At 60.6% G+C, this 21,187-nt stretch overlaps 1 protein-coding gene across 1 annotated transcript; it reads left to right on the forward strand.

The window, feature by feature from the left end:
* The first annotated feature begins 3,935 nt into the window (after positions 1–3,935).
* On the forward strand, positions 3,936–14,909 carry ENDOD1 (endonuclease domain containing 1). The gene is made up of 2 exons (XM_016187121.2): positions 3,936–4,346; positions 11,713–14,909. Exons 1-2 carry the CDS (start codon positions 4,047–4,049, stop codon positions 12,913–12,915), a joined length of 1,503 nt encoding a protein of 500 aa, XP_016042607.2. The 5' UTR covers positions 3,936–4,046; the 3' UTR covers positions 12,916–14,909.
* The last annotated feature ends 6,278 nt before the right edge of the window (positions 14,910–21,187 follow it).

The following is a 21,187-nucleotide window of genomic DNA, read 5'->3' on the forward strand; positions in this document are numbered from 1 at the left end:
TGTGACTCTCTGTGTCTGTCTCTCTCTGTGACTCTCTGTGTGTCTCTCTCTGTGACTCTCTGTGTGTCTCTCTCTGTGACTCTCTGTGTCTGTCTCTCTTTGTGACTCTCTGTGTCTGTCTCTCTCTGTGACTCTCTCTGTGACTCTCTCTGTGGCTGTCTCTGTGGCTGTCTCTCTCTGTGGCTGTCTCTCTCTGTGGCTGTCTCTCCCTGTGACTCTCTCTCTGTGGCTATTTCTCTCTGTGACTCTCTCTCTGTGTCTGTCTCTCTCTGTGACTCTCTCTGTGGCTGTCTCTGTGGCTGTCTGTCTCTGTGGCTGTCTCTGTGACTCTCTCTCTGTGACTCTCTCTCTGTGGCTGTTTCTCTCTGTGGCTGTCTCTCTCTGTGACTCTCTCTCTGTGGCTGTCTCTCTCTGTGACTCTCTCTCTGTGGCTGTCTCTCTCTGTGTCTGTCTCTCTCTGTGACTCTCTCTGTGGCTGTTTCTCTCTGTGACTCTCTCTGTGTCTGTCTCTCTCTCTGTGTCTGTCTCTCTCTGTGGCTGTCTCTCTCTGTGGCTGTCTCTCTCTGTGGCTGTCTCTCTCTGTGGCTGTCTCTGTGACTCTCTCTCTGTGACTCTCTGTGGCTGTTTCTCTCTGTGACTCTCTGTGGCTGTCTCTCTGTGTGTCTCTCTGTGTCTCTCTCTGTGACTCTCTCTGTGTGTCTGTCTCTCTCTGTGACTCTGTGTGTCTGTCTCTCTCTGTGTCTGTCTCTCTCTGCAGCTCCTTCTCCCTCTCAGTGGCTCCTGTGGCCATGGCCAGGGCTGAGTGATGACCTAATGCTCCTGGCTGAATCTCCCCTTTATGCCCTTTATTGCTTTCTGTCAGGGTGAGGCTGGCAACAAATGCCCCATTGTTGGCCCGGAGACACACAGAGACCCTGGTAAAGGGGACAAAGGCCTGGCTGCTGGGCAGGGAGCAGGCTGGGGTAGGGCCAGTGCCTGCCATGTGGGCTAAGCACGGGGACACAGGACTGGGGGCGCCTTCCCGTGTGTGCACGCCATAGTGCCCAGCACTGGGGTGACCACCCACCTGCCTCCGACGGCCAGAGCCAGGCCCCGGGGCAGCCAGCCTGCAGCTCCTGGGACAGGAGTTGAGTGCTGTGTCGTTTCTGCTCCTTTGGGTGGTGACACACTGTGACACTCGGGGTCCTCCTTTGCCCCTCACCCTGAGTGCTCCCCTCTGATCCCTCACTCTCCCCTCTAGAGCCCTGTCTATGAGTCTACTTCACGGGGGCGTGCGTGCACAGAGCACTGCTCAGCTCTGGTGTGAGGTGGAGCTGGGGTTTGGACTGGGGTCTTCAGGGGCCCAGACATATGAGTCGCTGCTCTAACAGACTCAACTGTCTCTCCAGTCCTATTTTAAAAGAAACCCAACATGGTTATTGACTTATGTTCACGAAGGAGTGCCCTGCTCAGTCTGCCAGTGGTGTCAAGGACTGAGCCTACAGCTTTGGGGCCTCGGTTATGCAAGTCCGGTGCGCTACTGCTGCACACCCCAGCCCTTCTGCTTTTATTTGCTGGACAGACTCAGAGATGGACTTTATAACTCCAATGTGCTGTTGCATACAGGCTAGAATAGACACTTGCAGGGAGCGTGGGTAGCACAGTGATGATGCAAGAGGACTCTCATACCTGGGGAACATGAAAGGTCTTTCCCCCACCCCAGGGGTACTGCTGGGCTCGGTGCCTGCACCAGGAATCCACCGTTCCTGGAGGCCATTTCTCCCCCTTTTGTTGCCCTTGTTGTTGTAGCCTCGTTGCGGTTATTACTATTGCCACTGTTGATGTTGTTCGTTGTTGGATAGGACAGAGAGACATGGAGAGAGGAGGGGAAGACAGAGAGGGGGAGAGAAAGACAGACACCTGCAGACCTGCTTCACCGCCTGTGAAGTGACGCCCCTGCAGGTGGGGAGCCGGGGGCTCGAACTGGGATCCTTACGCCAGTCCTTGCGCTTTGCGCCACGTGCACTTAACCCACTGCGCCACCACCCGACCCCCAAACATGAAAGTTATTTGTTCATCATGACACCACAGTAAGCTGGAGCTGAGCAGTGCTCTGGTTCAAATAAATAATTCAATATAAAACAGAGACAGATAGACTGAAGGCTCGCTTGGTCCTCTCTTGCGACAAATGCCAGCAGCGGCCGTGTGGAATGCCTCAGCCTGCACTGCTGGGACCAGCATCTGAGGCTCTGTGCTGAGACAGGTGGCCTGGCAGAGAGCTACGCCCATGCCCGGAGTCCCCTGTGAGGCTTGCCCGTGACAGGATGCCCCAGTGCTAGATACTGAGCTGGGGATGAAGCTGAGCCGTGCCACCAACTGTAAAGTGCATCTCAGCTTCCAAGGTGTTAAAAGGCGAGACTCTAGGGGCCCGGCAGCGGTGCGCCTGTCTGGTAGAATGTGCATGCTAGAATGCACGCAACGCGACCTGTTCTCTCCTTTCCATATTTACTATTTAGATAGTTTTATTTATTTACTTATCTATTTATTTGATAGAAGCAGAGAAAAACCAAGGTGGAAGAGGGAGTTAGAAAGGGTGAGAGAGGGGCCAGATGGTGGCACACATGGTTAAGCGCTCACATTACAACGAGCAAGAGCCCAGGTTCAAGCCCCTGGTCCCCACCTGCAGGGGGGAAGGTTCAAGAGTGAAACAGGGCTGCAGGTGTCTCTATGTCTCTCTCCCTCCCTCTCCCCCCTCAATTTCTCTGTCTCTATCCAGTAATAAAAAACAAAAGATTTAAAAAAATTTTTTTTGAAAAGGGCAAGAGGTAGACACCTGCTTCACTTCTTGTGAAACTTTCCTCTTTGAGTGTGGGTGGGGGCTTGAACCTGAGTCTTCGCACATGATAATGTGCGCGCTCGACGGAGTGCCCCACCACCCAGCCGCTGCTCTCTGCACTAAAGTCCCACATCTCTGTCTGTGCAGCCCGCCCCCCACCGGCACCCAGCACCCGGCACCCGGCACCCGGGCTCTGTACAGCCCGCGTGCACCCGAGCCCCGTCTCCACCGGGCACCCAGCAACCAGCACCCGGGCTCTGCAGCCCGCGCGCACCTGGAGCTGCGCCCCCATCCAGCACCCAGCACCCAGCACCCGGGCTCTGCAGCCCGCGCGCACCTGGAGCTGCGCCCCCATCCAGCACCCAGCACCCAGCACCCGGGCTCTGCAGCCCGCGCGCACCCGGAGTTGCGCCCCCATCCAGCACCCAGCACCCAGCACCCAGCACCCGGGCTCTGCAGCCCTCGCGCACCCGGAGCTGCACCCCCACCCAGCACCCAGCACCCAGCACCCGGGCTCTGCAGCCCTCGCGTACCCAGAGCTGTGCCCCCCACCAGCACCCAGCACCCGGGCTCTGCAGTCCGCGCGTACCCAGGGCTGTGCCCCCACCCAGCACCCAGCACCCGGGCTCTGCAGTCCGCGCGTACCCAGGGCTGTGCCCCCACCCAGCACCCAGCACCCGGGCTCTGCAGTCCGCGCGCACCCAGGGCTGTGCCCCCACCCAGCACCCAGCACCCAGCACCCGGGCTCTGCAGTCCGCGCGCACCCAGGGTTATGCCCCCACCCAGCACCCAGCACCCGGGCTCTGCAGTCCGCGCGTACCCAGGGCTGTGCCCCCACCCAGCACCCAGCACCCAGCACACAGCACCCGGGCTCTGCAGTCCGCGCGCACCCAGGGCTGTGCCCCCACCCAGCACCCAGCACCCAGCACCCGGGCTCTGCAGTCCGCGCGCACCCAGGGCTGTGCCCCCACCCAGCACCCAGCACCCAGCACCCGGGCTCTGCAGCACGCGCGCACCCAGGGCTGTGCCCCCACCCAGCACCCAGCACCCAGCACCCAGCACCCGGGCTCTGCAGCCCGCGCGCACCCGGAGCCCCGCCCAGCGGGAGTATCCGCCCTCCCCGCCCTCCTCCCCGCCCTCCCCGGCTGCGGATCCCGGCGGCCACTCGGAGACGCCACACCCGGGCCCCGCACCCCAGGCCCCGGCTCTCGGACCCCGGCCCGAGCGAGCCATGGGCGGCTGCGGGGCGCTGCTGCTGGGCGCCGTGCTGGCCGCGTGGGCGGCGCGGGCCGGGCGGGGTGCGGACGACGGCGGCTTCGGGGCCTGCGGCGGCTGCTTCTACTCGGGGACCCCGCCCTCGCTGCGCGCCCCCGACGGCCTGCGCCTGTGCCAGCGCTCGGAGGGCGCCCCGCGCCTCGCCACCCTCTACAGCCCGGGCCTGCGCGCGCCCCTCTACTCCGCCCTGCGCGCGCCCGCGCCCCCCGCGCCCCCCGGCCCGCGCCCCGCGCCGCGCTGGCTGCTGCACCCCAAGGTAGGGGCAGGTGCGGACCCCGAGGTGGGGGAGCTGGGTGCTGACCTCGAGGTGGGGGAGCTGGGTGCTGACCCCTAGGTAGAGGGCAGGGTGCGGACCCCAGGGTAGGGGTGGGGTGCTAAACATGCTGTGCTGGGTCAGGCAGGTGCTGGCCACAGCCCGCAGTGCAGGTCTGGGGGTACCCGCCTCCCAGCCCCCCAAACCAGTTTCTCCTGAGCCCTCAAGTCCCCGGGGCAAACAGGTCACCTCTCAGGTGACAGCCCGGTGTCAGAGTGACCACACCCCCAGAGGCCTGGGGCACCCACTGGCTGACTGGACGGACCCTCCCCCCACCCTGCAGCCCCACAGTGACAGTGTCTCCCTCCCCTGTCCTGTCCCCCCTTCCCCTTCCCTGTCCTGTCCTGTCCTGTCCTCCTCCCCTGTTCTGACCCACCTCCCCTGTGACACTACACACACCCCCCATTGGCCCTGGAGCTCCCAGGCATGGCAAGGGGGCTGGGGTAAGGTGGGCATGTCCTCTGTCCTGGGGGGTCGTTTGGGTACCCTGCTCCCCCCACCCTCAGGTGCCCTGCGTGAGCAATCACCCAGTGGGCTGGGTGCGGGAGGGGGCTGCAGCGGGGTCAGGGCATTTCTGGGGTGACTAGCTGTCCCAGCAGGCAGGGCCATGGCGTCGCCCTGCTGTCTGGGTGGGGGGAGAGCCGAGGGGGGCAGGACTGACAAATGCAGACTCAGCTGGGGGTGGGCGGCTGGATCTCACAGTGTCGGAGTGAGGGGACATGGAGGGGCCTGGGCAGTGCAGGGGGGGGGCAGCTGGGCGTGAAGCCCTCCCTGCGGGTGCACCCGAGGAGGCTGCAGGGAGATGCCGGTGGCTGGGGCACCCCAGAACCTGACAGCAGCTGCCCTCACCCCTGCCCCTGCAGGCTTGGGCACTGAGCCCGCACTGTGACCTGCCGGCACTTCAGAGTCAGGCCCGGTCCCCTTTTGTTTTTATTTTTGATGGGGGCCCTGAGGCAGAGAAGGGGAGACACGTGCACAGCTTCCGCTGCAGGTGGGACTGGGGCTTGATCCCGGGTAGCTCCCCCACCCTTCTTGTAAGCTGTCAGCTGCACCAGTGCCTGTGGGGAGGTGGGCTGCCCCAGGGCTGCGGCCCTCACGCCCTGACGTGGTCTCCTGCTAGCCTTCCGTGGTTCTCCAGTGGCAGCGGTTTCCCTGCAGACAGCTTTCCTGAGGGCCCGACAACACTGTGCCGTCATGGTGGCTGACCAGGAGATCCAGAAGGAACCAGGCCGGGAGGGGGCTCTGAGCAGCAGGCGCCCAATGGATGGGGAGGATGAGGAAGGTGGAAGGTCGTGTGGAAGGCCTGGTGACTGCTGCCAGGAGCAGAGTCTTAGGGAGTGACAGGAAGCCCGGTGCGGCGGGCGGGCGACGTGGGCCCTGCGCCTGGGCCTGAGCTCTGCATGGTGGGCGAGGGCACCAGGACGCTTGGGCCCGGTCAGGATGCAGCCCATTCTCAGCTGTCCTGGCAGAGGCCTGCAGGGTGCCCCTTCCTTCCTGCGGCCCCTCACTCCACAGACAGCTCTCAGCCCGGCTTTGCCAAGCTCACAGGCAAGGTGTGTGGACAGCCAGGGGAAGGTGACTCATGGGGCGGGAGTGGAGCCTGCATCTCCTCTTCCTTACGAGAGAGAAAAGGAAGCAGGCCCCGAGCTTCTGAAGCTCTGAAAGAGAGCTGCCTCGGGCCTCCTGCACTGGGGCTCCCTGGAGGACTCGCCTCTCCAGAGGCCCTGCCTGGAGTCTCCAGCAGCTCGGCTCTGTCCGCCCCACCCTCCCTGGCACTTTCTGTGGGGGTGGTTCTGGCCGGGTTTGCTGCATGGGACCGGACTCATCCGGCCGGCCCATCGGCTTATCTGACGTTCCGACAGGGGACAGGGGCCGCCCTCGCTCTCGGCGTTGAAGGAGGGACCGAGCTGGGTGGTGGTGTGGCACGGCCCTCACAGAGCAGGCAGCCCTGGCCCTCACTGGAAAATAAGGCAGCCGGGCAGGCGGAGTCCCTGCAGAGCCGCAGAGCTGCCCCCGGCTCCTGGGCTCGGGAAGGAAGCCCCACCCTCCCGGGAGCCCAGCCTCTGCGATGACTACGTGGGTGGTGGCCGAGGGTGACCTGCCCTTCCAGGGCTCTGCCCGGCTTTTTTCTTTTTCTTCAGTCTGTTTTTTTTTTTCACATGCGTATATGCAGGAAAATGGAGAGTCTCATCTGATTCCCGAGCTAAAAAGGCCGTCCCCTGAGCTTCGCTGTCTGCTGTCTGGTAGCAGGAAACACGAACAGCTCGCTGAGAGCAAACGTTCTCCCCTTGGCACTCAGCCTGCGAGGGAATTGCTGTGGGTTACGGTCAGGGCAGGGTGCAGGCAGACGGGGAGGACTTGTTCTGGTAAAACCCACTTGTCATGCTGGGATCAGAAAAAAATTTCCACTCAACACAGGGGCCAGATCAGACGACAGGCCCAGGGGAGGGGATGGCCTGCAGGGAAGTGGTTCCCACAGAGCTTTGTGCCCTGTGCTGGGGACTCTGTGGGGGAGGGGCAGAGCCTGAGGGACGCCTCTCGCACTGTAAGGGATGGGGAGGCCAGGCCCACCCCGCACAGACCCTGCTCTCTGCATCCCCAGGCCCCGGGGGTTGGGGGCGGCACTCACTGACCCTGCTCAGGTGAGCCGCTGCCCTGGGACTATCATGGAGGGGTGAGCCAGCACACCTGTTGTTTTCAGCAGACTGAAAGTGAAGACACCACTTATCCTGAGATCAGGAGGCAGTTGCGTCACAGCTGAGAAAACTGGCTCATGGCAAGAAGGAGGGACAGGCCAGTTCCTTATTTGTTCATTAAGATCTCGTTGATCACAAAAGAGGAGGGCATGACTCAGGTGGTGCTGCGGATGGAAGCTGGGCCTCTGGCCTCGGTCCTGTCCGTGTCTGCGGTGCTCTAAGAGGCGGAGCCGACCCCCTGGCTGGGTGGGCCACTGTAAGATCCCGGGTGCCATCACTCTGCACAGGACCTGAAGAGTGTCAGAAAGCCACAGCCAGGGGGTCGGGTTAAGCGCATGTGGCACAAAGCGCAAGGACCGGCGTAAGGACCCCGGTTCGGTTCCAGCCCCCGGCTCCCCACCTGCAGGGGAGTCGCTTCACAGGCGGTGAAGCAGGTCTGCAGGTGTCTGTCTTTCTCTCCCCCTCTCTGTCTTCCCCTCCTCTCTCCATTTCTCTCTGTCCTATCTAACAACAAACGATATCAACAATAATAACCACAACAAGGCTACAACAACAAGGGCAACAAAAGGGGGGGGATGGCCTCCAGGAGCAGTGGATTCATTGTGCAGGCACCGAGCCCTAGCAATAACCCTGGAGGCAAAAAAAAAAAAAAAAGAAAAAGAAAAAAGACACATCCAGCTTCTTGAGCGACTCAAGGTGCAAAACCAGACCAGTCGCAATTCAGAAACCCACAAACACCTTTATGAACAGGCAACAGAATGAGCAGCGGATAAAGCCGGTGGTCAACAGAAACACCCGAGATGGGCTGATGTGACTGGTGTGACTGGGAAGGTTCTCAGAGTGCCTCAGCCTGTGAGTGAGCTGCTTGGGCCTGCACACCGTCAGTCAGAATGCGTCAAGACACTGCTGTTGAGGGCGGGCGCTGTGCACCCAGTTGAGTGCATATATTACCAAGCGCAAGGACCCGGGTCCAAGGCCTGCTCCCCACCTGCATGGGGTCCACTTCACAAGTGATGAAACAGGTCTGCAGGTGTCTATCTTTGTCTCCGTCTCTCTGTCTCCCTGTCCTCTCAATTTCTCTCTGTCCTATCAAAACAAAAAAAGGGGAAAATGGCCTCCAGGAGCAGTGGATTTGTAGTGATAACCCTGGAGGCAATGAAGACAACCAAACTACAGACACCTCCCCCTTCCCCTTCCCCTTCCCCAGAGACTTGCCCAGGAGGTGGGCAAACACAAAGAAGGCGATTTCACCAGCACAAGTGAGCAGTGTGGCGGCAAGTCTACAGCGGGCACAGGAGGAAGGCACACAGCGGGGAGGCCCCGGGAGGGTGGGCCGTGCTGAGCCTCTCTCTGTCCCTCCCTCCACCCCTCCCTCCCTGCCTCCCTCCTCCCCGGGAGTGAAAAGTGAGCACGCCAGCAGCGTTGGCATCACGTGTGCAGGAGGCCCCATGCTGGATGTGATTTTTCTCTCTCCTTTTGATGGAGAGACGGAAAGTTGGGGCCAGAGCCCTGCTCAGTGGGAGTGGGGCAGTGTCAGGGCCAGCTGGGGTCTCCCTTTTGGGACAGACACCCCATTGCCAGCTCCCCCTGGACTATGGGGGAGGTCGGGCCGGAGGGCACCCACTCCAGGCAGCTGATGCTGCAGGTCTGCTGATGGGACTTGTCTGACTCTGTCAGACAGACAGACACGGAAGGAGGGGAGGCACCAGGCACTGATACATCCCCAGCGTGTGAGGGCTGGGCTTGCAAAAACAGCACATTATGAATCACTTGAGGGCTGATGTGGGCCAGAGAGGACAGAAGGCAAACAGTGAAACTGAGAAAATGCTACTTGCACCCGAGCTCAACTCCCGGTGCTGCCATGTGCCTGTGCCGAGTGCTACTGTCCTCTCCCCACCCCTCTCCTCTCTCCTCCATAAAAATAAAAAACCTTAAACAAATTGTTCACCTCCCCCAGGAATCAGTCTATCACTGAAATTTTTTTTTATTATTTGGCTTCCAGAGTTATCACCGGCTTGGTGCCGGCACTGTGAATCCACTGCTCCTGGAGGCCATCTTTTCCATTTTTATTGGGCTGGTCAGAGAGAAATTGAGAGCGGAGTGAGAGGTAGAGAGGAAGAAAGGGAGACACCTGCAGACCTGCTTCACCACTTTCGAAGCGACCCCCCCTGCAGTGGGGAGCCGGGGGCTCAAACCTGGGTCCTTGTGCAGGTCTTTGCGTTTAGTACCCTGTGCTCTTAACTGGGTGCACCACCACCTGGCCCTTCACTGAACATTTTCTTCTTCTTCTTCTTTTTATTCTTCTTCTTCTTCTTCTTCTTATTATTATTATTATTATTATTTGCCTCCAGGGTTATTGCTGGGGCTCGGTGCCTGCACTACTAATCCACTGCTCCTGGAGGCTATTTTTTCCCTTTTGTTGCCCTTGTTGTTAATGTTATTGTTGTCATTGATGCCATCGTTGTTGGATAGGACAGAGAGAAATGGAGAGAGGAGGGGAAGACAGAGAGGGGGAGAGAAAGATAGACACCTGCAGACCTGCTTCACCGCTTGTGGAGCGACTCCCCTGCAGGTGGGGAGCCAGGGGCTCAAACTGGGATCCTTACGCCGGTCCTTGCACTTTGCACCACATATGCTTAACCCGCTGTGCTACTGCCTGGCCCCCCATTTTCACATTTTCTTTCCAAAGGTTTTCCTTGCCCGGTGTTTAGCCCTCAATGTAATCGCTATCATTTGGTTGTCTGTCCTGCTGTCTCCTGCCACAGTCATTTCACTGTGACGTCACCTTGTGCTTTGTCATTCGCAGAGCCTCCAGCATCTCCTGTGTGGCTGTGCGTTTAATCCAGCTTACTTCATCTTCCCCTTTATTTCTCCTTTCCCCATTTTGAAAGGCTCAGCTCTCTGCCACAGTGGGCCTTGTGTGGCGGCTGTGAGATTCAGAGCTGGGACCACAGGGTCAGCCTTGCGGGAACGGACAGTGGGGGTGGGTGGGTGGGGGGCAGCCCTTTGGGAGGTGAGATGTCAATGCCCCGCTCGTCAGACCCGGCTGTGCAGGTGTGCCCTCCTGTGCCCAACAGAAGCAAGTGGAGCAGGGCCTGGAGGGCCGTGTGGCTCTGCTGGTCCCAGTGTGTTCGGGGAAAGCCAGCGAGAGCGCTCGGTCCCGTCCAGAAGCTGTCGGCACATGGTGGGGATGCTCCGCTCAGTGCTCCGCCGAGAGCCAGCTCTCCCCCAGACTCCTCAAGGTGTGCCAGCTGAGGGAGTTAGTTCAGCACGTAACCAAGAACTCTCGAGCTAAGAGTGTGCTCAGTAAAACACAGCCGGCCTGCTGTGACCATCTGAGCTGCGGTTCTGATTTCTGGGGGCCTGCTGAGATCTGCCTCCTCTCTGTCCTCATGTTGATGATTGGTGTGCACCAGATAGTCTAAAGGACATGCTATGGAATTTGTCTGTCTATCTATCTATCTATTTATTTATTTATTTATTTTTGCCTCCAGGGTTATTGCTGGGGATTGGTGCCAGCACTAGGAATCCGCTGCTTTTGGAGGCCATTTTCCCCATTTTGTTGCACTTGTTGTTGTTATTGTTATAGTTGTTGCTGTTGGATAGGACAGAGAGAAATGGAGAGAGGAGAGGAAGACAGAGAGGGGGAGAGAAAGACAGATACCTGCAGACCTGCTTCACTGCTTGAGAAGCGACTTTCCTGCAGGTGGGGAACTGGGGGCTCAAACCGGGATCCTTACACCGGTCCTTGTGCTTTGCACCATGTGTGCTTAAACCTCTGCACCACCAGTTGGTGCCCTGCTGTGGGATTTCTTTTCTTCTTCATATGTATATGTGTATGTATATGTATATATGTATATCTATCTATATTATTTTGCCTCCAGGGTTATCACTGGGGCTTGGTGCCTGCACTAGGAATCCACTGCTCCTGGAGGCCATTTTTTCACTTTTTGTTGACCTTGTTGTTTATCATTGCTGTTATTATTGTTGTCATTGCTGTTGTAGCTGTTGGGTAGGACAGAGAGAAATGGAAGGAGGAGGAGGAGAGACAGAGAAGGAGAGAGAAAGATAGACACCTGCAAACCTGCTTGTGAAGCGACCCCCCTGCAGGTGGGGAGCCCGGGGCTCGAACCGGGATCCTTATGCCGGTCCTTGCACTTCGTACCATGTGCGCTTAACCTCTGTGCTACCGCCCAGCCCCCCCCCCCCCCCCGCTATGGAATTTCTAAAGCATAGAAGAGGGTAAACAAATGCAGGGCTGGGGAGACAGCTCAGTGGCAGTTGCATGTCAGAGCTCCCAAGTCCTGCCCAGCACCAGCAGTGCCCCCAGCTGAGTGCCCGCCCGCCTGGCTGACCCTGTGCATGCCTGTGATGCTGTGAGTGACGGGAGAAGTGAGTGACGGGGCTCTGTGGCTGCAAAGGCCTGTGCACAGGTGTGTTACATGGGCGAGTATGCACATTGTGTGTGCTGTGTTGTGTGTGAGGGCCTCCTGGGTCCCGTGTGTGTTCCTGTGCGCGTTCCCGGGTGGCGGGGCAGTGCTGCTGAGGGGTGTCTGCAGCACAGTGGCAGCGGTGGGCACAGGCCGCTCTCACCGCTGGTCTTTGCCCTGCAGGTGGATGACCCCGACAGTGAGCTGGAGGATGGGCTGGAGGAGTCGCAGGCAGTCGCCATGGTGCCCGGGCTGGGGACCCGGCAGGCGCTGAGCGCCGACTACCTGGGCTCCGAGTACGAGCGAGGACAGCTGTGGCCGCTGTCGCTGGGCAGTGCTGATGGCCCGGACACCTGGGCGCTCACCAACGCCGTGCCCATGCGGCCGTGGCTGCGGCGACGCTGGCACGCCAACCTGCTCGGCCTGCTGGAGCGTGCCCTGCGCCCACAGTGCCAGCCCGAAGACCGGCTGTTCCTGCTGGCGGGCGCTGTGCCCTCCGGGGACACCCTGCAAGGCAGGGTGGCCCTGCCCGCCTTCCTGTGGCTGGCGGCCTGCTGTGCGGCCCCCGGGGGCGGCTGGGCCATGGGCTTCGTGCAGCAGCCGCGCGAGGACGCTGTCATCGAGGACCTGATGCTTCGGGACCTGGAGGCGCTGCTGCCCTCGCGGCCCCAGCTGTTCCAGAGCCACTGCGCAGAGAGCGAGCAGGACACAGAGCGCATGAAGAGCATCCTGGAGGTGGTGAACCAGCTGCAAGCCGAGGACCGCGCCGCCCAGGCCCAGCCCGGGCCCCCACCCTCCGAGGCCGAGGAGGCCGCCCCGCAGCCCCCCCGGGAAGCCGAGGAAGCCCCCGAGGAGGCCGCCCCGCCCCGAAAGCCCCTGGGCCCGCTGGGTGTGCTGGTGAAGCTGCTGCGGCTGCTGTGGGGCCTGGCGCTGGGCGTGCTGCGGGCGACGCTGCAGCTGCTGGACTTCCTGTGCTGGCAGGCTCTGGGCTGCGTGCGGGGCTGCCTGTGCCGCCTGGGCGCCTTCCTGCTGGCCATCGGCGGGGAGCTGCTGGCCGTGCCCTGGCAGGCCCTGCGCGTGCTGGGCGGGGTGGGCCGGGCGCTGCTGCGCATGCTGTGCTGCCTGCTCAAGGCTGTGTGCCGGCTGCTGGCGCTGCCCCTGCGTGTGCTGCTGGACGTGGCCGCCTTCCCCCTGCACACGCTGGGCGCCGTCCCGCTGGTGTGCCGCGACATCGCGCTGGGCCTGGGCGGCACCCTGGGGCTGCTCCTGGACGCGGCCTTAGGCACCGCGGGCGGCCTCTGCCAGCTGCTCTTCGGCGTCTGCAGGCGCTTCTGCTTCCGGGCAGCCGCCGCCACCACCGCCGCTGACGGCTCCGGAGAGTTCTAGAACACCAGGCCCCCGTGGCTGCCCGCAGTGTGTCATCCTGGCTTCTGACTGGAAAGCTGGAAGCTGTGCTTTCTCCCGTGACTGCACTGTGGCCTCTGGGGGATGTCTGTCTTTCTGTCTGTCTGTCTATCACTGGGCAGGAGGGGTGTGCAGGTGTCTGCGGTCACCTGGGCAGACTTCCCCTGCGCCGCCTATTCCCCATCCATGCCGCCGTCCACTGGGCCCCTGGGAGACGCGTGCTCAGTGATGGTCACACAGGGGCCTGCCCTCCCCTTGCCCTCATGCAGGCGACACTGCCCTCCCGCGACGGCCAGGCTGCTGCTTCCCCTCACACACCTTTCCCTGGAGGGGCCTTTTGGGCGAGGGCCAGCGCCTCTGGTAGGTGTGCGTGTGTGGCGTAGCTGGGTGGGCAGGCTAGCTGTGGGGTGCGGCCCAGCACTCTGGGGAGTGGGAGAAGCACAGGGCCCAGCCAGCTCCAAGGTGGGGGCTGCTCTCCGTGCTGACCCATGTCCCCCACCTCGGGCGAGGCTGAGCTCCGATGCACCGCTGAACTGCACAGCCCCCCAAGCCGGGCTCTCGCCCCGTGGCCACCACCCGCGGCCCTCACACCACGGCCATCCTGTGCGAGGAGCCTGTGCGGACGCTATCCCGGCCCCCCGGGAAGGGGCCTCCACCTTAGACGGGCGCACACCCGGGCATCATGAAGCCTGCTGGAGAGCCCGGCCTCAGCAAGGCCTCTTTGTAGCGTGGGGGAGGCTAGGAAGAACCGCTCGGGTCAGGATAGCTCACGTGGACGGGTTCCAGCCCGGCCCCCACTGCACTGCAGAAGCTTCAGAACTGTAGTGTCTTTGTCTTCCTCGCTTTCTGTCTAGAAAAAGACAAAACAAAACCAAGCAGACAGCTCTTGTGGATGCTCCCCTCAGGAGCCGACCCCCGCCTGCTTATTCCTCCTTCTTGGCCCGCGGGCTGTTTGGTGCCTGTACAAGGACAAGCCCTCTGCTCCCACAGACACTCCTTTTTTATTGGATAGGACAGAGAAATTGGGAGCGGGGAGAGAGAGAGAAAGAGAGAGAGAGAGAGAGAGAGAGAGAGAGAGAGAGAGACCTGCAGCCCTGCACCAGCACTCGTGAAGTGGGCGTCTGGAACCCAGGTCCTTGTGCACTGTAACATGTGCACCCAGCCTGTGTGCCCCCCCCCTTGCTTTTCACGGAGCCTGTGTCAGTTTACTGCACGGAGAGAGTGGCGGCCCCACCCAGGGGAGCATCTGGCTGTCCCTTTGTGCTCTCAGGGTGCCCTGAGGTGCAGGAGGGGCAAGGATCTCACGATGGTTTTGGGGTGTAGGCCCAGCCTCCTCAACACCGGATGGCAAAACGTGGGGTCCCAAAAGGTGTCAGTGAGACGGAGGGGGCAGGTATGCTGTGTGCTGGGCTAAGGTGTAGAGAGTGGCTGTGTGGGGGCATTGTAGAGATGCAGCGCTGTGGCTGGCGGGGGCTCTGGGGTGCGAGGCTCGGCCGTGTCCTCAGGATTCTGAAGCACGCCCGTGTCTGGGGACGGCTGCGGGGTGTGGTGCTGTTGGTCTGGGCCCGTGTGCAGACGGGGGAGGTCAAAGGGGAGGCGCGGGTTCCCAGGGATCCAGGCACTGAGGGCACCTGTGTCCCAGCACCCCAGGATGGCAGCTGCACCCCCCACTCTGGCCTGTGTTCAGCCGCCAAGGAGAATCGGTGACGACTGTCCTCTGAGTGACCCCGTCTGCACCTCGGGGCCAGGGCCCAAGCCGCCCCCTCCGCTGGATTCCTGTCTTATTTATTTATTCCTGTGTGGCCTTTTGGGAACTCTGGGAAGGGAAGACAAAAGTGACCCCAAGAGGGCTGGCTGGTGGGGGTGCTTGTTAGGCCCCACAGCTGGGGTGCTCTCTGGGAGCAGGGAGATGGGCTGTGGGCAGCGCATGGCAGGCCTGCTTGACTCCGATGCTCAATAAAGTGGCCGTGACAACCCCTCTGCTGTGCTCATCTGATTCCGTCGCCCTGACGGGCCCTGTGGCCTCACTCTGGCGGTGCTGTGCGTCTGCTGCTCACACCTGTGAGTCACGAGGCCCATGACGGGCCAGTCCGCATCTAAGCCCCTGCTTCTCCAGGGAGGGGTGGCCCAGGCTCTCTGGGACAGAGCAGGGGGTGCCCATTGCCCGCCCCAGCACCCACAGCAGCTGCACCCCCAACCCTGTGAGGGCAGAACCAGGGCATGTCCCCTCCAGGATGCCCTCCCTGCCGTGACCGTCCCCCCAGGGTACCATGGGAGGCCAAGGGTGGACTTTGTAGACACACACTGGCTGCCCTTTTCATGAGGGGACCACGAGAGGAAAGGGGGCTCGTCATCTAGCTGGCCTGGGGCGTGCGAGAGGCCCAGTGAGGGCTCCCCACATTCCCCACGGGGTTGGGGCTGAGCTGCTCTGGAGCACAGGGTGGGGGGCTGGCCGCCTGGCTCTTCGCAACACCCAGAGTGCACTCTGTCATCACCCTCACTGTCACCAGCGTAAACACACAGAATACACAAACCGTGACTTCTGACAACCCAAGGAAAAACACTCTCACAACCAGTGTTGGTATTAGGTTGTCAGAAAAATCACGATGCTTCTTTGCATAGAAACATAGGAAGAATATGTCATGACATTTCTGACCAGTGTTACTTTATCTTACTTTCTGATCGATGGTTAGAGATAGATAGATAGATAGATAGATAGATAGATAGATAGATAGATAGATAGATCTTCAGCACTGCTTCACCACTTGTGAAGTTATCTCCTTGCAGGTGGGACTGAGGGCTTGAACCTGGGTCCTTGCCATGACCCGGCCCCTCTCAGTGGGTTCTCTTCCCCCCTTCCCTTCCTGTATCAGACTCACAGGAAGAGAGGTGGAGACACCGCGGCATGGCTGAGCCGTTCACGAGGCATCTCTCTTGCTTGCTTCCCTGTGGGGCCTGGAGGCTTGAACCGGCTCCTTGTCTGTGGAAGTGTGTGCGTGCTCTGCCAGGTGACCAGCTCTGTACAAGTCCTCCTCTCTCTTTAAACTATTATTTTTAAAAAGGTATTATTTCTTCCAGGGTTATCGCTGGGGTTTGGTACCAGCAGTATGAATCCCCTGCTCCTGGCGGCCATTTTTTCTTTTTCTTTCTAAGTCTTTATTTGATGGGATAGACAAAAGTCGAGAGAGGATGGGGAGATAAAGAGAGAGAGAAAGAGAGATGCCTGCAGACCTACTTCACCACTCATGAAGCGGACCCCTTGCAGGTGGGGACTGGGCCTCAAACCTGGGTCCTTGCGCTTAATCATGTGTGTGCTTAACTGGGTGCACCACCTGGTTTTATTACTTTTAAATACAAATTTATTATTATTTTGCCTCCAGGGTTATTGCTGGAGCTTGGTGCACCATGAATCCACTGCTCCTGGAGGCCATTTCCCCCCCTTCTGTTGCCCTTGTTGTTGTAGCCTTGTTGTGGTGATTATTGTTGTTGTTGTTAGACAGGACAGAGAGAAATGGAGAGAGGAGGGGAAGACAGAGAGGGGGAGAGAAAGACAGACACCTGCAGACCTGCTTCACCACCTGTGAAGGGACTCCCCTGCAGGTGGGGAGCCAGGGGCTTGAACTGGGATCTTTACACACTGGTCCCTGCGCTTTATGCCACATGCACCTAACCTGCTGCGCTACCGCCCGACCCCCTATTATTATTATTTTAACCAGGGCACTGGTCAGCTCTGGCTTATGGTGTGCTTGGGGTTGAACCTGGCCTGTGGGCACCTCAGGCGTCAGAGTGTTTTTGCAAAACCATTGTGCCATCTCCCCCACCTTTCCTCTGAACACTTAAGTGTGTGTGTTTGACTATTTAGAAGAGAGAACTAGAGCATCACTCTGGCACGTGTAATGCCAGGACCTCATGCCTGCAAGCCCGGCACTCTGCTCACCCCTATTTCAGTCAGCGCCTCAGATGCTCTCTGCAGGTGCTCTCAGCGGCCGAGCAGCTGGGGCTGTGGGAGGCAAGCGACCTCTCGAGTTTTCTGTGCTATTTGGAGAGGACAGAGAGTATCTGCAGACTCTTCCCGAGCGAGCGAGCGTCTGAAAAGGAGCCTGTGAGATAAGGAAGGGTTCTCAGCTTGCAGACTCCACTGACCTGCCCTGAGGCTCCGGTTGCTGCTTGATGAACTTGGGACACAGAGATGGGCCCCACAGACCTCCGCTGGGGAGCTGGGGGCTTGAGGCTGTGGTGGGCAGCACAGGAGTGGACACCCTCTTATACATGGCTCCCAAAAAGCCCAGGGAGCTTTGCTGCTGGCTCATGTGGCTGCAGGAAGTGACTTGACCTTTCTGAAAGGCACGGTGACAGAGCCGGGAATGCAGTCTCTTCCGCAAGCCACAGTTGATGGCAGAAGCCTGTCTGGCACTCTGGACCACCTCACGCTGTGTGTCACCCTCCTCTTCACCCGTCTGGTTCCCCCTGAGAAGGGGTGTGAGGAGGAGGGTGCCCGCCCAGGGTCACACAGCGCAGTCAGTGACAGAGCCCAGTGGGACACTTCCCCTGCCACTCCCAGGCTCAACCAGGACAGGGGTCCCGGGGAGTCCCAGGCGGCACCCAGGGCAGAGCACAGAGGCAGGAGCAGCTCCCAGTGTCAGTAGCAGGACCCCTGCCTCCACCCTCAAGCGACAGCGCCCAGTGCTGGCCAGCCTGGCCCCAGCTGGGGTCTCCCACGGGGAGGGCATCTCAGGCCTCCTCAGAGAACAGCGAGGGCCCGACCTGCTGAGCCGCACACAGGCTCTGAGGCCCCGAGACTGTCCACGTGCCCAGCAGATCCTCACGCCCATCCTGAGCAGGAGCTCCCACCCCACCCTCCTGCAGGCCCCCAGCCTCATCTCCCTCGGGGGAAGGGATGCAGGGGCAGCAGGGCAGAAGGGCCTTGGGAGTCTCACCCGCCTCTGAGGGTGGGGCGGGGAGGTGGGGACCCCGGCAGGGCCTGCTGTGTGGAAAGGGGAGGATAGCCTGGGGCCCAGCACCGCTGGCCAGTGCCACATCCTCTGCAGCCCTGTTCCCCAGTCCTGAGCCACACAAGATGGCTCTAGGCACTGCCCACAGGGACCCATTTCTCTGTTCTGTTCTGCTCTTTCTTCTGTTTTCTTTCTTTCTTTCTTTCTTTCTTTCTTTCTTTCTTTCTTTCTTTCTTTCTTAATGTTTATTTATTCCCTTTTGTTGCCCTTGTGTTTTTTTTTAATTATTGTAGTTATTGTTGTTGTTGTTGGATAGGACAGGGAGAAATGGAGAGAGGAGGGGAAGACAGAGAGGGGGAGAGAAAGACACCTGCAGACCTGCTTCACTGCCTGTGAAGCGACTCCCCTGCAGGTGGGGAGCCAGGGGCTCAAACCGGGATCTTGAGCCCAGATCCTTATGCTGGTCCTTGGGCTTTGCGCCACCTGTGCTTAACCCACTGTGCTACCACCCGACTCCCTGGTTTCTTTTTTGCTGGAAGGGTTATCACTGGGGCTCAGTGCCAGCGCTACAAATTCACCACTCCCAGTGGCCACTTTTTCTTTTTTCTGTTTTATTTGATAGGACAGAGAGAAATTGAGAGGGGAGGGGAAATAGGGAGAAAGAGAGACACCTGCAGACCTGCGTCACTAATCATGAAGCTCCCCCACCCCGCAGGTGGGGATGGGGGCTTGAACCTGGGTCCTTGGGCACTGTCGTGTACGCTCAGCTGGGTGTGCCACGGCCCAGGCCCCGCGATCAAATTTATCTGGGGGTGCGGTGCTCAACAGGAGGGAGGCCATGCGCTTGGCCCTGTGTTCTCGGGTTCTGGCTCCTTTCTGCCTTGTGATTCACCCGCTGACTTTCCTGCAGAAAGCTGGACTCACATTGGTCCGGCTGCTTTTAAAATTGGCTGGAGGGGGAGCCAGGTTGAGCGCACATGTTAAAATGCGCAAGGACCCAGGTTTGAGGCCCCTGTCCCTACCTGCAGGGGGAAAGCTTCACAAGTGGTGGATCAGGGCTGCAGGTGTCCGTCTCTCTCCCTATCGATCCCTTCTCTCTCAATCTCGGGCTATCCGATAAACAAATGAAAACAAAAGATTAAAAAATAATAAAATAAAAAGGATAAAAGTGGCTGGAGGTGCAGAGAGGGCGGCCAGAGTGCTGGCAGGTGGAGTCCCCACAGGCAGCTGGTCTGGGGGCTCCTTGGGGAGCCTTCCCGCCCCTCCATCCCCCGCCCCAGCAGGCCTGGGCCCTGGGCAGGTCAGAGGGCTCCTCAGCTGCTCACCTGCACCTGCGGTCTCAGCCACTCACCTGCGTCCTCCGGGCGGCTCACCTGCAGCCGTGTGCGAAGGCCCCGCCCGCTGGCGTCCATCCAGGACCTGGGGTGACGGGGGCTGGTCTGCGGCTGTCTGGCAGCCTGGGGAGCCCCTGTCCAGGCCCTTCCGAGTCACCCGCAGGACAAGTGCCCCCGGCGACAGGCCGCAGGGAAAGGGCGTCAGAGCCAGGTAGGCGAGGGGTCCAGGTAGGTGTGTGTGTGGGGGGGCCTGGGGACACGGAGCTCACACGGGCCCACACGGGCCTGGGTGGCAGGGTACAGGGATGTGGGGTGGGGGTGTGGAAGCAGGGGGCAGAGGAGGGGGCATGGGCTGCTGCTGGAACAGAGGGTGGAGGGAGGCTGGAAGCTGGAGGGGTGTCTGGGGTCAGGCACCAGGAGCGAGAGCCACACACTCTGTGGCCTCATTCACCACCGTATACAGACGTGCCTCTTAGTGGGCAGAGAGCATACTCCTGTCCCGTGGGCCACGCTGGTCTGCAGCAGTGACGCCTCTCAGGTACGTGCTCACGGAGTGCCAGGGTCTCCCCCTTCAGATGGGGCCCCCTCCCTGCTCCCCAGCCCTGAGACCTGAATTCCACGCTGGGAGCCCAGGGTGTGAGCGCTGTGGCCTGGTTGTGTCTGCTTTGCCCGCTGCCTGGAGCCCAGCGGCCACTGGGGCTCCTCTCGGACTGCAGGCTCCTGCGGGCCTGGGGTGCGGGCGTCCAGCTGCCCGGCTCCTCTGGCAAATGACTGCTTTGACCAGCGCCCCTCATCCCCTGGCCCCTGCAGGGCCTTCGCTGGGTGGTGAGACAGACCTGTTGCCACAGGGAGGAGCAGGCACTCTCACCCCCCTTGTGGGCGCCCTGCCCCTTGGCTTCTGACCTCGAGGGCTCTGCCGTAGGCGTGTGTGCGTCTCCTCGGGCACGATGTCCAGCACACGGCTCCTCAGAAGTGCCCATCAGCTCCGCGGCCTGCTTCTGAGGTGGGTGGTTCTGTTGAGTGGGGCAGGGTTTATCATCTACTTCTGGAATGATGCATGGTGTGCGGACCCTTGCAACCCGTGGGAGGGCACCCCCAGCTTCAAAGGTCACGACGGGCACAGCCACGGCAACAACAGGGCATGGGCGTACAGACAGACCCACAGGTCCGTGGAGTAACCGGACCCACAGATAAACAAACACCGGTCAGTTAAGCGAGAAAAAGGAACCAAGAGCTCTCCAGCACGTGGAGTCAGAGAAGCTGGCTGGTCCCATGTCAAAAACCGCAAGCCGGCCGCTATCTCACGCTGTTGCTAAAGCTGACTCCGCGTGGACCGAGGTTTGAGGCCTGAACCCAGGCAGAGGCCTCGGCGCTATGTGTGGGGACCTGCCTCTCGAGAACACAAGCCAGAGGCCGTCGGAGGCGTGGCCGCAGAAGTCCTGCCTGCTTGTCTGGGGCCTCCCCAGCGCACTCATCCGAAAGCGGAGTTCCAGCTCTCTGTGTATGGGAGATGGATGTGGAGCTCAGAGAGGCTGAGACGCTGGGCTGAGGCCGCACGGTTTGAGGGAACCGGCCTCTGGGGTGGGCTGGGGCTGCCGCCGGACTCTGCTGTGGGGCGTAGAGGGAGGAGTGGACCAGGAGGGGCTGTGGGCAGGAGCGGGTCTCAGTGGGGCCTGGCACAGAGGGAGCTGCAGGGCTGGCTTCTAAGAGGCCGCGCCTGACTTCAGCACAGCTAGTTAGGGCGCAGGAGTTACAGGCGGGGGTCCAGCGGGTGTGGCCACTGGGGCACAGAGGGGTCTGAGTGGGGAGGGGCCGGCTCAAGGGACAGGACCCTCAGCCCTGAGTGGCAGGAGTGTGGGCGCTGAGTGTGCACAGACGTCTGCATGATGTGCGGCTCTGAGGCCCCCAGCCAAGTGGGGGCCCCCTCCCCCTTCCCACAGCCAAGTAGGGCCCCCTCCCCCTCCCCTA

Source organism: Erinaceus europaeus, chromosome 20 (assembly GCF_950295315.1).
Source record: "Erinaceus europaeus chromosome 20, mEriEur2.1, whole genome shotgun sequence".
In the NCBI taxonomy this organism is placed as follows: Eukaryota; Metazoa; Chordata; class Mammalia; order Eulipotyphla; family Erinaceidae; genus Erinaceus; species Erinaceus europaeus.

Bases quoted from the DNA above. Each gene is read 5' to 3' on its own strand.
- ENDOD1 (XM_016187121.2), top strand. From the start codon at position 4,047: ATGGGCGGCTGCGGGGCGCTGCTGCTGGGCGCCGTGCTGGCCGCGTGG. The intron at 4,347-11,712 runs GTAGGGGCAGGT...TTTGCCCTGCAG, and splicing joins GCTGGCTGCTGCACCCCAAG to GTGGATGACCCCGACAGTGA.